Raw genomic sequence first — 15,104 nt, 5'->3', positions numbered from 1 at the left:
ATGTCCCTTAAGCATAGCGCTTCCTACCATCTCGCTGGCACCAGAATGAATGTCTAAACGCCCTACGCCGGGCATCCCAAAGTGCCTGTGGCCCAGTCTTGCACAGTCGTCTCGGCGCATCCATAGCATGCACACATCTAAGCGTGTCATGTCAGTACCGCATCCGTCCGTAGAACGTACGAAGCGATTTCTCCACTTCCTGTTTTCTACTACAGGGGATCAAGGACTTGAACAACACTCACCAGTTCCTCAGCTCTTGCCTCGTTCTCGTGGTCCACGCACTGAAGAACGGTGGACTTGTCGCCAAACATGATGTATGCGGCGAAGCAAGCGTTGGCTTGGATCACAGGGCGGCATGTCTCGCTGAAGGCGTCACAGGGCCCATCGCGGGCAACAAGAGGGTGGGCGGCCGGTGCGCACAACACGCCGAGGATCAGGGTGAAAAGCGTGGCGAGGAGAGTGAGACGGGTCATGTTGCTCTCGGATTGAGACGACTGTGTACGTGGTGTCGGCGGAGTTCGGCGGAGTTCGGCGGAGTTTGGCGAGACGTCCAGAAGTAATCAGGAGCAGCTGGCGATGCTTCAGGAACCCCTCGGTCCCGGGAACGCTGGACGTGTCCCTCTTATACCACCGATTCACTCAACGAGTGGGACCCAGCGTCCCATCTAGCGTGGTTATCCTGCGTCATCCAAAACAGCCTACACCTGGTCAACATCGTACAGGTGCGCTTGGCGGGTCGCTACGTACAACGTGCTATCGTGGTGGGTCAGGAAGCGGCTCCTTTCGCTGCATGAACGCTTCTTGGAATTGGATCACAGTGTTCCCACGTTCTTGGACATCACTCAACGGGTAAACATGCAATCAATCAACAGCCTATCAACTCGGCTGGTGAAATTGCGGAGCAATATCCAGGACATTCTCTATCAGAGCACTTAACCTGCGGCAAAATTGCCTACCCTCCCGGCCCGACCCTCATTAATTCGCCGATCGACAATTGGTCAACATGCTTCGATGAATCCTTCGTTGAACTTCGAGATCTTCAAGGCCCGCCGTGCACCGCTGCCGGCTAAATTCGGGTCATCTGTACCTGAGCCTCCTGGCGTTGCACAACGTGGTTCTGTAATTGTCTGCCCGGTCTTCCATGCCACTTGTCCCGGAACGAGGGACTAGCTATACATGGCGTTCTTGGACTTGTCAGTGAATTCTGTCGTAGATACCACCCTGCTCTCCCCGCACCATGGCCTGGGCCGGCCGCGTCCATAGGGTTAAGAAGCTCTCCCGTACAACTGCATGTGAATGGGGATTAGAAATGATTACAACAGAAGCCGAAAGTGAGAAAGCCGCCATCCCAGGTCGCAGCAACAGGTAACTTGGTAAGACTTTACCGTCCAGGGTTTACAGCGGGGAGAAGTTTTGTTTGTTGGGGGGGGGGGGACGAGAGCCTGTGAAATTTGAGACTTCGTCCACAACAAGGACACCAGCTCCTCTAGTCTCTGTCCAGAGAGCTCGAGGACTATTATTGGGAACCACAAAGTCAAGAAGTTCTCAACGCAGCCCATCTTCTCAGTGGGACCGTGATTTGGTAATAAAGCCTACTCGTCCGTATATCTTTCCAAGGACGTTTTCTAAGCTACAACATCGCGCTGCACATCAAACCTGAGACATTTACACTTTACTCCGTCGGTGTCCATCAAACCTCGCTCGATGGATGAAGTCTGATAATATCTTTACGTATCCGAGTTAGCGACGAGAATGAGTACATTGCTATATATATCCACTGGAATTTTCGCTACCCGACCACTCCTACCCGAAAACGCACTTGTTCATTGTCTAACCCCTTACCTTCTGTCTAGATGTATTAGTCCGCCACACTTTATAAGGGAATACTCTGTGCCAACGACCGATAAACATCGCACCGGGCTCCTCTGCCGCCCTCCCAAGTGTCAGACGACGCGAGCGTGATGGCGTTCTTCAGCCCGGGCTCGGTAAATTGGGTTACGACGGTGCCCCACTGCGTGGCAAAGTCATACGGCACGCCGCCGGTGATGTTGAGGTTCATCAAGTTCGGCGTCTGCTTGCTCCAAACAGGCCAATTCGACGCCGGATGCGGCGCCTCAGGATCTGCCGACCCCGCCCCGTTCGCGATGACGTTGCTAATCGACGGGTTGCCGGTCATGACAAAGTTACCCCACATGCGGCGGAACGCCAGGACGAAGTCATCGCTCAGGTTCGGCGTCTGGGGACCGAAGTAGGCGGCGATGTCGGCGCCGTGGAAGGCAAAGGGCACCGAGAACTGGTACAACCATGAGGAAGTCCCCTTGCCGCTGTATGCCTCGGCCATCCAGTATGCAGGGCAGGCAAAGGTCGACTCGGCATAGATGTTGTTTCCGCGCTGCTGTTGGCCGTTGGCGTCCTGAGAGACGGTGACGGCATTGGCCCCATTCGTGTTGAGACCGTCGGTTTCGAAGCGCGGACCGGCCGGGTTGGTGAGCTCCGAGTTGGGGTTTGCGGCGAGGATGGTGTGGATCTGGTCGTGGGAAAGGTTGGGGAACTGGCTCTGGAGCCAGACGATCAAGTCGTCCTGAGTCGTGAGCACAGGTGGGACGAAAAGCCCGCCCTCGTTGGCGTTGTGTCCGACGAGGAGTTTTTTGCCGTTGAGCTTCTTGGCAGCGAGCTGCTGGGATGGAAGGTTCATGATATACGCGTTGTCCGTGACAGGCCAGAAACCCCTAATTATACCGACTTGTCAGTGTCCAATTCACCCCACCTTAGGCTCGGTATGACCGTCCACAACATACCAGTAACCATAAGTGGACTGCTGGGTGACGTTGAAGCTGGCTTGTTGCAGCGTATCCGTGTCTTTGCTGACGAGGCAGGCAAAGACATCGCTACTACCCGAGCAGCCGGCAACCTGTGCAAAAGCGTTGTACTTGCTCGTTGGGAACGCGTCGTCGAAGTTGTACTGGAAGGGAAGGTAGGGAGAGGCCGCAATGCCCTGATTAAACAGGAGAGAACCCAACAACCCGTTGACGGCGAGGCCATGGTACATGACAGAGCCCCCACCGGCGGACTCGCCCGAGATGGTAACCCTGGACGGGTTACCCCCGAACTGGCAAATGAAAAGCTTCACCCATGCGAGGGCAAGGGCCTGATCAAGAATGCCGGCATTCACCACACCCTTCTGCTTGACTTCCTTGGAGGAAAGAAACCCGAAAGCGCCAAGCTGTTGCATCGTTAGTGGGACTGGTGTACCGGGCTTGGAGGCATGGAAATTGAACTTACGCGGTACTGGACCGTCACAGCAACGAAACCTTTGTCGTTGCTGTTGATGATATCCGTCATATCTTGGGTGCCATCTCCGAGGCCGTATCCGCCCGGATGGATGTACACTAGGACAGGGAGGTTGGTGGCGTTCGCGGGCGCGTAGACATTCAAGAACAGGCAGTCCTCGTTTCCGGGGAGGAAGGGCGCATTGGGGACGGCCGGCAACGACTGGGGGCAGACGGGGCCAAAGGTCGTCGCATCAGTAATGGGGGCATCCGTCTGGAGAGGAAGCGGATGGGGTGGTTGCCATCTCAGACTCCCCGTGGGGGCAGCAGCGTAGCGGATTCTGTAGGGGAAATGCGCTAGTTAGCAACAATCCGCTCTTAAGAGTGTGAGGGTGCTGGGGTGCTCGGACCCTTTCCAGTAGTTCAGGCCCGTCGAGGGGTCGTGATATCCTCTGTATCTTGCATAGCCAAGATCGACGATCAGCGATTCGTCCCGAGGGCAAGACAGAAAACGCGGGCGCTGTGCCTGGTGCTGCTGCTCGGCCTCTGTGGCATTGGCGATCAATCCAGAAACAAACTCCTGTGCCCTGTCTGCAGATCTGTGCACGATTGGGGACGCGGCCTCATTGGTCGTTTCACAGATTTGTGGGGAGCAAGATGCGAGCGACCCCGCAAGTGCCAGGCTAGCAATCCATCTGAGGGCGACCATCGTGGAACCTTTACGGCACTGGCGATGTTTGGGGGAGGGGGTGGGAGAAGCCGAGGCAAACATGAACAGGCGCTCACGGGTTTAAAAATCTCGAGCAATCAGTGAAGACTACGGAGCGTCTAATGAAGGACATTGCGTCCGCTTCGCTAACAGTAGCGTACCGAACAACGCCGGCTAAGGACGCTGCCCGCCCTGCTAACGTGCCATTATAACCGCGTGGTTCTTGATGAAAGAGCCCAGCCTTCTGGGTCCAGGGTCCGGACCAATGTACGGGCTCCATATTCTGGCAGGGGCCAAGATGGACTATAGAGTCGGGTGCAGATAATCAGCCTTGGTCTTCTGGCTCTAGACTCGATCTGGACTTATGAGCGGCAAACTGGCACTCATGGACACCGACTGACAAGGGATCTTAGGCGGCATGAGTGGACAAATGTCACCTCTTGGCGGGGCAAGACCGCTCGGGCATCACACCACATTCCCGAGGGAGGAAGTTGGTTCTTGGGCGTAAAAGTGAGCTCCCACCGTGCTGTGACCATAATCAGTGCCATTCCCTATGCCTTGGACACTTGAGGACCCCATTACCAAAGGGCTGAAGCCTAGTTAGGTAGCCTTGGATACCTTACGGCCTTTTCTGAGGCAGCGTTGAATATCTCGCGTCCGAGTGTAAGGCTCCGTTTTCGTACTCAACCTCCAACTCCTTCACACCATGTCAGGACGCGCCAAGGCCACAGAAAACGTGTACGCAGTTAGGTGTGCACTCCGCACACAGACGGCAAAGAACCCGGGAACCAGGTGGTCCCCTCGCATCCCGCCTCCCGCCTCCAAATACCCGCTCCACAGAAATCTGAACCTCGGCACTGTTGCCCAATCGAGTGATGGTGTGAGGGACCGTGCAATTCGATGACGGGGCCACAGCTGATGTGGTTTTGTTATAAGCGCGACACTTCAGGGGTCGGTAGAGAAATTATAACGTAAGTATCTGAGAGCCAAGTGCAACTAAGTGCATTAATTACGAGCAACTGAAACCTATAGTATCTTTTTTTTTTTTTTTCCCTAAAAGTGAAGTTGGATGGTTGTTGCGTTGAGACAGGCACTTCGCTGGTGACCCTAGGTCTCCGAGCCATCCAAGGCGAACAAACAAGCACATACGGCACATTCCTAATTTATTTAAGCCCCCAGATGTCCAGCCGACAGTGGGAATCTGCCCGTTTCGAACAACAAAACCAATAGTGCAAAACCTAGGCTTGGAACTGGCGTCCTAAGCCCTGCGCGGCGCGAAACCCTTACCATACAGTGAGAATGTGGAGAATGAGGAGTGTGTGGAGTCCACTAGTCGGCCCCTGACATCCCGCGAACCAGCTTCCCTCCCGGAAACGATGACAGCTCCGTGATGGGACCTGCATCACCAAGAGCTGCCACCGATCACCCAATCGGGGGTTAACACAGCCAGGAACAGCCTCCTCCCAGCCAAACAGCGTCTTGGAAAGCTTGATCAGGAGGAAACTGTGTTCCCAGCCCCTGTTCCCATGTGCTTAGACCTTCCTTCCCCGCGTCTGGGCGGTGATCTTGCCACTTGTTGGACACTCGAGCACGATGTAGCACAACTATGACTGGCAGATATCGACTGAGCTTCGGGTATCCCCACTAGTTCGGAAACCTTCCTCCCCGATAGTCGGCATCTCGCCTCGTTTCGGGGGAGCAATGGCTGATGGCTTACTCCAAGGATATCGATCAAATACCGGCGAGGTCCACCAACATAAAATACATTCTAGGGTATATTTCTGTCCACAACGCAGGCGTTGACATCCGCCGCAGTCACCACTGACTTTAGCCTCGCGCTGGCCGCACCACATCTTCAACTTTGAGTTCCTCCATCGGGGATGGCTTCCGCCGCGGCGCTCCCTCCTTATGCGTTTGAGGACAGGTCTGCGACTGTTATTGGCGTGGTAGTCTTCTGCCTGGTATGGGCGACCTCCATGGTTGGTCTGCGGCTGTGGACCCGCTGGAAGATCATCAAGCAGGTCGGCCTTGATGATTATGCTTGCGTGTCTGGTTTGGTGAGTGGTCCAACCCCATCATCGGGCAAGGGAGGTTCAGAAGTACTAACAACGCCCAGCTCATGACTTACGGTTCCGGCATAGCGATTGCACATATGACTAAATATGGGCTGGGAAAGCACGTCTTTGTAATGCCATTACAGAACATCCCACTGTATTTGAGGGTGAGGTGCTATTCATCACTATGAGAATCCCTAGCTCACTAACGGGTATCGGCAGGACTTCTATGTTTCCATCGTCATGTACTGCGCATCGCTGCTCGCCATCAAGCTTACTTTCCTCTTCCAATACTACCGCGTGCTAGCCGTCCAGCACATGCGAGTTGTCTACATCGTCGGCATCGTCATTGTTGGCGGCTGGGCCTTGTCGCAGGTGCTTGTGGGTATTTTCATTTGTTCCCCCATCGACGGGTTCTGGGACTCGACTGTCCAGTCAACCTGCATTCCCAACATCCCACAGTGGTACATCAACGCTGCGGGAAATATTATCACCGATATTGCTGTCTTTGCGCTTCCCCTTCCCGCATTGTGGAAGCTGCATCTGCCCAGGTCGCAGAAGCTGGTACTCCTGGGCATCTTTAGTCTGGGGTTCTTGTCAGTCCAGTTCCCGCTTTCCCCAATCCGCCCGATCACGTCCGCTAACCCCCCGCCAGCACGGTGATCATCTCCATAATCCGCATCCGCTATCTCAAGCTTTTCGAGGACTTCCCATGGGAAAACGTTGACTCGTCGCTCTGGTCAATTGGTGAGCTTACCTCGGCGCTGACTTGTGCTTGCCTGCCTACACTGCGCCCGCTTGTTGTGCGGTTCTTCCCCAGCCTGGGGTCCCAGGCAAGCCAGTCGTCAACAGGGCAGAGCAATTCCAGTTGGCATGCAAAGAGACAGGGCGTTGGAAAGGGGTATGCGATGGACCTGGAATCTGCTGGCTGTCGGACGCACAGTTCCAGGATTCCGGAAGATGGGTCGTTGTCCGTCCACGGGAGCGAGATTGAGCTTGAAAAGCATGCTGATCCTTTCGGGATGCATATTGTGCGCAAATTGAACGGCGAAAGTGGCAGTGTAGGAAGTGCTGGTTTTGGATCTGGGGGTTATGCGCTGCCAGCTTCACCCGGGAAGGCTCATGGAAAGTGGTCTGTGGGAAGATTGTGATGCTTCCCAGGATTGCGTACGCCGCAGCTGTTGGAAACAAGGAATGTCGTCCTTATTTTCGTAGTAAATACCCTGTTGACTGTTAATGGGCTTTTTTTTTTTTTTTTTTTAGCTTGCCGCAATTATTGTTAGGTCGGTCGCGAGACACAGCCTGGTTAAGGTATATGAGACGAATATGGAACACTCACGATTACCGTTTTGTTTGTGATCCTGAGCTGCAGTGACCTGCAATTAATTTGGTTCGAGTTCTCCTCTGATTTCACTGAGCTCGGGTGATCCCAACGCGTGACCGCCGCACCTGAGGCCTAGTAATGTCTGTCCCCCACCCCCCGGGATAAAGTTACCTTCTGAGGAAATGCGGATGCAGCCAATGAGTAGTACGTGGGAGTCAGTTCCAGGCACATGTGCAGCAATTACGATTTCAACACGTACACCTTAATATTGAAATGGTGCAGAAACACACATCTACACCCACATACCCACCAAAACAAGGGGGAGGGCAAAGACGGCCAAATGCCAGACAGACAAGATACCTGAGACAAGACAGGCCAGGCGACACCACCACAAATCGGGTCCCTGCAGCCTAAACAAGGTTAAAACAACATGTGCAGATAGAGCTCCCTCTGGTCAGAGGGAGATCACTTTGCACGCAAAGAAAGCTCGTCAATTGAGCCTGCAACAAGTGTGTAGAGAGTGCTGAATTTACTGATCTGTCTAAGGAGCAATGGCTAGGACGGCCCTACTTATGGTGCGAAAGAAAATGGGCCCACGGCAAGTTCCAGCCCCCGGGGCACCATCCTAGCAACTGTGTCCCTCTGATCAGAGGGACCCTGCCTCTGGGGACTGTTTTCCCCAACTCAATATACACAAGCACAACAAATCTCCATCTCAGTTGGAAGCGCATGCCGCCTTGGTGTCGGCCCCAAGTGTAAGCCTAGCCAAGACAATACAGGGTATCCTGACACAAAGGCTAGGATGGTATATAATATACGGCGCATTCAAATCTATACCAGAACTTTATATACGAGCCCAAGGCATACATACTTAACATATTAGTTACCAACTCACGACATACCATTGCAAAACAGATGGTTTAGGAAGCATACCAATACAAAAGCTACCAACTTTTTCTCTATTTGAAATATTTCACCCTTAATGCGCCACCTGAGCACGGCTCTGATCGCCGATAGCGATGGCACCTCGTGGGCACACTTGTACTTCGATAGCTACTGCAAGATGTGGCCGACATGGCTGAGCTGGAATCTTTTCTCTCATTTTTCACATTCGCTAGGAGCACTGTGCCCGCCACTCCGCCACGACCTCTGCCACTAATGTCCGGGCGTTGGCAATTGCTTACGTTTTATGCATATGTCCGTGATACGAACCCTTGCGGGCGCCTTCCGTTATTAAGGAACTTATACCGAGGTCAACGACAACAACAAAGACGACGACTAGTACTACGGCAAAGCGAACGGGCAGAGGCAAGAGCAGCAAGTTTGCCGGGTTGACTCGCACGTCTCTCTCTCTCTCTTTCGCGCAACCTATAGCAACGGGTCCTAGTGGCTGCTCACCCCATTCGTGGAGAGTGGATTTCTGGACCTGAGCGTATATTGGAGCAATTTTCTCAACGTCGCATCCGCTGGCTCGTGCCGATCTGGAAGTCGTTGGTATTTCCATTGCCCTTCTTTAGATTCTTGAACCCGAATAAAATTGCGTCTCCTAGCCCAGAGAACCCGATGTTATTGGAGACATCTAACATCGAGAAGCGAGCGGACAATCTGCTTGTTCAGTTGGTGAACAGCGAAAATTGTTACGGGTTTCTGGCCAAAGGACATACAAAATGCACTGGTAAGAATCTAGAAGCGTCTACAACCCCCATCATCCGCCAAAATTACACAATTCTCTATTACTCACCCACCCACTCCAAATGCCACACCCTCATCCATGCTTAGGTCACGCCAGTAGAACGGAAGATCCTTTGGACATGGATCGTGCAACTACGTTCGGGAGTGTTACGCGTAGTTCCAGTTCCGAGGCAAACAGATGATCCCCTGACCTTTGCTCCAGTCCTTCGGTACTCCGTTCACCACCTCCACCAAGCCCCGGGCATAAACCTGTTTAATCGCCAAGCTTCGAATATCGCGAAGAGAGCGGCTGCTATTTTTCCTATATAGACAGCGATATTTGGGTGTGTAACCTATACCTTGATAAATTCAATACCCCTGCCAATCCCATCAAAATAATCCTTTTCTGCATCCAAAGGGAAAAAAAGAAAAAGGGAAAGAAAAAGAAAAAGAAAAAAGAAATAAATGAAGAAGGAGAATGATATCCAGCAGAGGAAACCAGCATATTCCATAGAGTACTTAGAGAACATGAGAGAGGAACACACCAGCAACTTGTAAGCAAATCAAGGGGGGAAGAAATTACTGTGGCTCACCCATACTCCCTCTCCTCCAAGCCGTATTAGAAAGACAGTGGCGCCATCTATCTGCCTAGGTAATTAGTTGAAAACATATATGATAAATCAAAGCGGGGCGGGGTATTCGGCCCCGCCTCCGCCCATTACATGCGACGACGGCGGGATGTAGCCCGTTGTCGAATTGTCGCAGGTGCCATTAGTTGGCGTCGGCGCATACAAAAAACTACCAGCCACAGCCACAGGAGCAAACCCTTGGGGCCCTAGGACGAATGGCGGCCCTGTAACCCACCCAACGGCGGGGAAGCCAGTCGAGATGGCAGGATTGATGCTGCTGCTGCTGTTGTTGCTGTAGGGGACAGGCTGGAACATAGTATTCCCGTCGTTATGTTGGGGGGCTACTGCAAAGAGGTCCTCGTTGGGCGGGCGGTGGAGCTGCAAATCGACATCCTGCCCCAGTTGGGGAAGCACAAGAGGCTGTTGCTCCACAACCTGTGTGGTTATCGGCTGGTAGTCTAGCTCGGCATGATGTACGTGGGACATGGGGATGGTGGGCTGGACATTGAACTGCGAACCGAGGTGCCAGGTGGGGCCGGCATGCAGGGGTCCCAGCGGTTGAAAATGGCGGGGCCCTGTGTGTTCGCCGTGAAGCTGTCTCAGAGAATCTAGCGTTGAGGGGGTGATTCCCGGTGCCAGACTCTGGTTCTGATTTTCGCCAGGTGGCGACAGACTGGAGCCCGTGGCAACCGTATCGGGAGCACGGTCTCGGGAGTCCGAATCCAAAGCCAACGCGGGGGACCAATCGGAATGTTCCTGGGCATTGAAATCGAACATCAACGTAGGGATGAACTGTTCAGCCACTGCTTCACGTTGTGCCTCCAGGGTATCGAATTGGTACCAAAAGGGGTCGTCACGCGCCCGTTCTGCTTGGTGCGTGTGGAGGACATTTCTGCAGCACCTGTGATAGTGATGTGAGATGTATTCCATTGCGTCTTCGGCTCGGCGGTCAAGGTAAATGTCCCGGGGTTGGGGTTCATTCGGGAAGAGAGTCGTGAAAAGGTCCCGCCATTGCTGTTCGACACTCTTTCTGACCGGGCGCTTCCGGATGATGGCGCGCTGCTGCTCGCTGATGCGATCAGGTGCCGGGTCCGGAGTCAGCCTGGCACCACAGCCTGTGCCGGTGCAATGTACTGTGAGGGCCCGCTTCGTCCTAAAGCAGCGGTGGCATTCGGGACACCGGGGAGCGAAGTGGTTGGCTAGGACGTGATTCTTCACCTCGTATACATAGCGGAGACGGTAGAAACAGTGCTTGTAGTTCTGTGGCCGCCATTTCTGGAAAGGGCACGCGAGATACCGCGTCCGCTTTAACACTAGGTCCTGTGCAGAAAGGAACCGATCATCACCATCGTCTTGGTCATCGTCCTCGCCGCTTCCAGACCCTCCACCGTTGACAAGACGCCGTGAAGAACCCCTTTTCGCCGAAGGCCGCGCTGATATGGTTGAGGTATAGGGGGCGGGCCCGGGAAGGTTAGTGGAATGCTGGCCAGTCTCCCCATTCCGTCGATTGGCTCTCTGGGGAGAGTGCGTTATCCAATAGTGAGCTACGAGGAATTCGGCCAGAGCTCCTCGTCGCTGCCTCATGGCCCAATACGCCTCGTCCTCTAAACGCATAGCATCATGTAAGGAGACGTCGGACCTCGCTACCAGCGCGGTCGGGGGGTGAGTAGATTCTGAAATTCCATTGCTGCCGCCTACCGTCGCGCCGCTGATCTCGATAGACTGACGAGAATAGGATACACGCGCGGACCTAAGAGGGCCCCATGAGGAATGGAGGGCCCCGTCTTTCCACCAAAACTCATATTTCCATGGAAGAGGCAATGTGTTCTCTGAATCTTGCTGTGGGGTAACAGTGGTTGACGACGTGGAAGACCCCTCTGGCCGGACTTCGAATGGTGTGTTACGAATCTTTTGGTCGAACTGGAGGTGCAGAGGCAGCTCGGGCCACTCCATCGACTTCGTCGTCCGCGGAGTCGGCACGTTATCCCAGGTGCTCAGTGTTGGTGGGACAAGGGATGGCCCTCCATATGAGGTCACGTCCTCCGAAGGAAGTACTGAGGGTGCTCGGTAGACCGCAAGGGCCATATTTGGGTCCAGGACCACGGGGTTTGCCGGAGCCGTGCTGGCCTCGCTCACATTCTCCGCATCACGGTCATCACCGGCCAAGCCGCCCGATTGGGTTTGGGGAGCGTCGTGACGAGGCTGCTGTGCGTGAAACAATCGGGTCAGCGCAAAATTCCCCAGTTAGCCCTTAATCGGACCACCTACTTGGTTTATATCGTCTGAAGCTTTTCGGGGTGTGGCCGGCTCCGCTTGCCTTTCTTCGGCAGTGGCTTGTGCATTAGGCTGGAAAGGCAGCATTTTGGCAGGCGGACGGCGACCGGTGATGAGCTGGCTCGGTCTTGCAACAATGAGGAAGAAGTAGCTGTATCGTGTTTCTGTTGAAGGCTGGGGCCGCAAGCAGTCTTATAGGCATAGTCGCAGCCCGAAGCCCTTCAATACCTTACCCAACACTTCCTGAAGGGGCATCGCTGAATACGACGTTCGTATAACGCTAGCTTCATTTAGATTAGCGTTGGACGTTGGAGTGAGATCGGAAAGCGCTAAACTTAAGCAGATGCAAGCAGGCAAGGCAGTCACACACTTTCGTATTACGCTAGCCGAAGTTGGTTAGTACACCTGAGAACATCTCGGTCTACCCCATTTTGCTTCCAGCCGTCATGGAAGCGACCACTCACAGCCACCCACATGAATTACAGTTACCCCACCTACCCACTCTAACTGGGTCGGATGATCCCTAGACAAAAGTTGTAGATACGCAAACCGAGAACGAGTAATGAGTTGGGGAAAACAGTCCCCAGAGGGCAGGGCCCCTCTGATCAGAGGGACACAATTGCTAGGATGGTGCCCCGGGGGCTGGAACTTGCTGTAGGCCCATTTTTCTTTTGCACCATAAGTAGGGCCGTCCTGGCCATTGCTCCTTAGACAGAACAATGAATTCAGCACTCTTTTCCACACCTGTTGCAGGCTCAATTGACGAGCTTTCTTTGCGTGCAAAGTGATCTCCCTCTGACCAGAGGGAGCTCTATCTGCACATGTTGTTTTGACCTTGTTTAGGCTGCAGGGACCCGGTTTGTGGTGGTGTCGCCTGGCCTGTCTTGTCTATCTTGTCTGTCTGGCATTTGACCGTCTTTGCCCTCCCCCTTGTTTTGGTGGGTATGTGGGTGTAGATGTGTGTTTCTGCACCATTTCAGTAAGAGCAGTATCAAGTGAAATTGGCTGCGTAGGAGCAGTTCGACGTTAAATCATCATGCAGGCGGTGGCATCGTTGAGTTGAGCCCCGATTCGCCACGGAAATACGGTAGTTAACACGTCACTTGCGTGCTCGGAACTACTGCCAGGTGGTCCGAAGACGAGTTAACAATGCATTGCAATTGGCGACTTGGAGTGAATCATGCACAGCTAATTAACCGAATTTGTAGCAATCACAACCGGAGAGTTGGCAGCGAGAGTGTTCATCTACCGCTGGCATCAAAGGCTCTTTAGTTGCAGGCGCCTGCCAGGATAAGATGGATTCAAAGATTAAATTGTGAGTTTAGAAGCGGTGATAAAGTGTTTTGCATTACCCACCGCCATTATGGGCCACTGCAGTGATGAGTGAGATCGAGATGGCTGACAAAATGTTTATCTTGGGAACAGGTCGCAACAAACTCTCTGATTCACATAGTTACTGGCCGTTGCAGAGAGTATGAAATGACAACCAAGCCGCTATCAAACAGCCATTACCCTGCATTTACCGCATACTTTGGGGACCGGTAGATAACTTCATCGCCGACTCAAAGCTCAACAATAACCTTCTTTCTACTAACCCCTGCCTTGACTTCGTCTATCGCCTTCTGCAACCCACCTACTCCACCTTCAATAACCCTGCACGGCGGCGGGACGAAAACTCCCTGCTCCAACCACCCCGTCAGCCTCTTGTTCTCGCCCAACCAAGCAGCCAAGTCACGCCTGCTATCCCACAAGACATTCCCATACACCATCTCCGACTCGATCCCCGCTGGACGAGGCATCTGGTCCGCCGGCCATGGCAGCAAAGTCGCCAGCTTGCTGGTAGTCTCTGACGACGCGAACCTGGACAAGACCTCCGAAGTAAGGGAGAGCGTCTCCTTCGTGGAGACGGTATCAACCGCATAGAGAATCTGCTTGCCCGCCTTCTCGGCGGCAGAGACTAGGTCCTCGACGGCCGTGGGAGAACGGTAGTCGACCAGCACGCTGGCGCCGAGCGAGCGCAGGTAGCTGTGATGCCTGGCGCTGGCTGTGGCATAGACTGTGAAGCCCATGAGGCGGGCGAGCTGAATCGTGGCCATCCCCGTGGCCGAAGCGCCGCCCCATATCAGAAGGATGGGAGCCTCGGATGTGAGGGGCCGCGGTGCGTCCGAGGGGAGGGGGAACTTGAGCGTGTCGAAGAGGATCGCGGCTCCCGTGCCAACTGACGTGGGGAGCGTGGCGCCCTGACCAAAAGTGATGTTGTCAGGCAGGTGGACTGCGTTGATGGCGTTGCAGATGCTGTAGGTCTGGAATGCGGCGCGGTCGTTGTTGCCGGTGTGGAAGGCGTCGACGAAACCGATGACACGGTCGCCTGCCTTGAAAGTGGTCACATTCAGCCCTACAGCTGCGACGATGCCGGAGACGTCTGGTGTATTCAGGACCCGGCGTTAGCACTTCGAACTGAGCTATGCTAAATTGCTAATAGGGGTTGACCTGCGTACCGTTACCGAGTATGACAGGGTAAGACGGGGTGTATAAGCCCAATGCCTGCCTTTTCGTGTCGATGGGGTTGACTGCTATAGCATGATGGCGGATCAAGATTTCACCGGACCCGGGAGATGGAATCGGCCGCTCCTCGACAACCAGATCGGTGGCCTTAGCATGTAATACCGCCGCGAGATTGGTCGCATCTTTTGCCATAATGGAGCGTAAAGGCAAGTAGTTGCTGGTGAATCAAGATTACTAGTACTGAGTCTGGAATGTGAAGTATGCGTGTCGTCAAGAAAGGCCGTCGCCGGCCTGGCTTATATGTACTAGTACTCATTACTATTAATATAACCGGTTGCAAAACGATGTGGGCAAGGTATAGTATTTACTAATTGCACATCCGCTTGATGCTGATTAATTCTACACTTGCGCATAATGCTGTAGGTGCGGTCGAAATCGTGGTCCTCATGCCGACGGTGGAGTGTTAACTCCGAGTCCGAGGCGGACATCCGGCTCTGCTTCTCCTACGGAGTTTAGGAGTTTACGGCGAAGAGAATCCCTCGGAAACATTTGGCAGGAGGAAAGGAACTTTTGTCATTGCCTGACCTTGCTAACTAGCGCTGACACTGACTAAAATTATGACATTAATCGGGCGCAAGATAGGGTAGGTAAGAAAAACGTATAGGTAAT

At 53.8% G+C, this 15,104-nt stretch overlaps 5 protein-coding genes across 5 annotated transcripts; 1 reads left to right on the top strand and 4 right to left on the bottom strand.

Moving 5' to 3' along the window:
* Nucleotides 1–62: 62 nt before the first annotated feature.
* MFIFM68171_10083 (uncharacterized protein) lies at nt 63–473 on the bottom strand (the record flags this gene model as incomplete). Its single annotated transcript, XM_071065502.1, has 2 exons — nt 63–137; nt 243–473. The coding sequence occupies 2 exons, from the start codon at nt 471–473 to the stop codon at nt 63–65; spliced, it is 306 nt and encodes a 101-aa protein (XP_070921603.1).
* A 1,400-nt stretch (nt 474–1,873) lies between these two features.
* MFIFM68171_10082 (Carboxylic ester hydrolase) lies at nt 1,874–3,978 on the bottom strand (the record flags this gene model as incomplete). The annotated part of the gene is made up of 4 exons (XM_071065501.1): nt 1,874–2,729; nt 2,799–3,223; nt 3,283–3,610; nt 3,680–3,978. The coding sequence occupies 4 exons, from the start codon at nt 3,976–3,978 to the stop codon at nt 1,874–1,876; spliced, it is 1,908 nt and encodes a 635-aa protein (XP_070921602.1).
* Nucleotides 3,979–5,858: 1,880 nt separating this feature from the next.
* Nucleotides 5,859–7,183, top strand: MFIFM68171_10081 (Rhodopsin domain-containing protein; the record flags this gene model as incomplete). Its single annotated transcript, XM_071065500.1, has 4 exons — nt 5,859–6,035; nt 6,095–6,199; nt 6,255–6,628; nt 6,688–7,183. The coding sequence occupies 4 exons, from the start codon at nt 5,859–5,861 to the stop codon at nt 7,181–7,183; spliced, it is 1,152 nt and encodes a 383-aa protein (XP_070921601.1).
* Nucleotides 7,184–9,707: 2,524 nt separating this feature from the next.
* On the bottom strand, nt 9,708–12,017 carry MFIFM68171_10080 (C2H2-type domain-containing protein; the record flags this gene model as incomplete). Its single annotated transcript, XM_071065499.1, has 2 exons — nt 9,708–11,861; nt 11,925–12,017. 2 exons carry the CDS (start codon nt 12,015–12,017, stop codon nt 9,708–9,710), a joined length of 2,247 nt encoding a protein of 748 aa, XP_070921600.1.
* Nucleotides 12,018–13,492: 1,475 nt separating this feature from the next.
* Nucleotides 13,493–14,627, bottom strand: MFIFM68171_10079 (Enoyl reductase (ER) domain-containing protein; the record flags this gene model as incomplete). The annotated part of the gene is made up of 2 exons (XM_071065498.1): nt 13,493–14,352; nt 14,429–14,627. 2 exons carry the CDS (start codon nt 14,625–14,627, stop codon nt 13,493–13,495), a joined length of 1,059 nt encoding a protein of 352 aa, XP_070921599.1.
* Nucleotides 14,628–15,104: the final 477 nt, after the last annotated feature.

The sequence above is a fragment of the Madurella fahalii genome (assembly GCF_045866475.1).
Source record: "Madurella fahalii IFM 68171 DNA, scaffold_6, whole genome shotgun sequence".
Taxonomy (NCBI): domain Eukaryota; kingdom Fungi; phylum Ascomycota; class Sordariomycetes; order Sordariales; genus Madurella; species Madurella fahalii.
The sequence above is the reverse complement of the archived record's forward strand: the minus strand, read 5'-3'. Positions and strand labels throughout refer to the sequence as shown.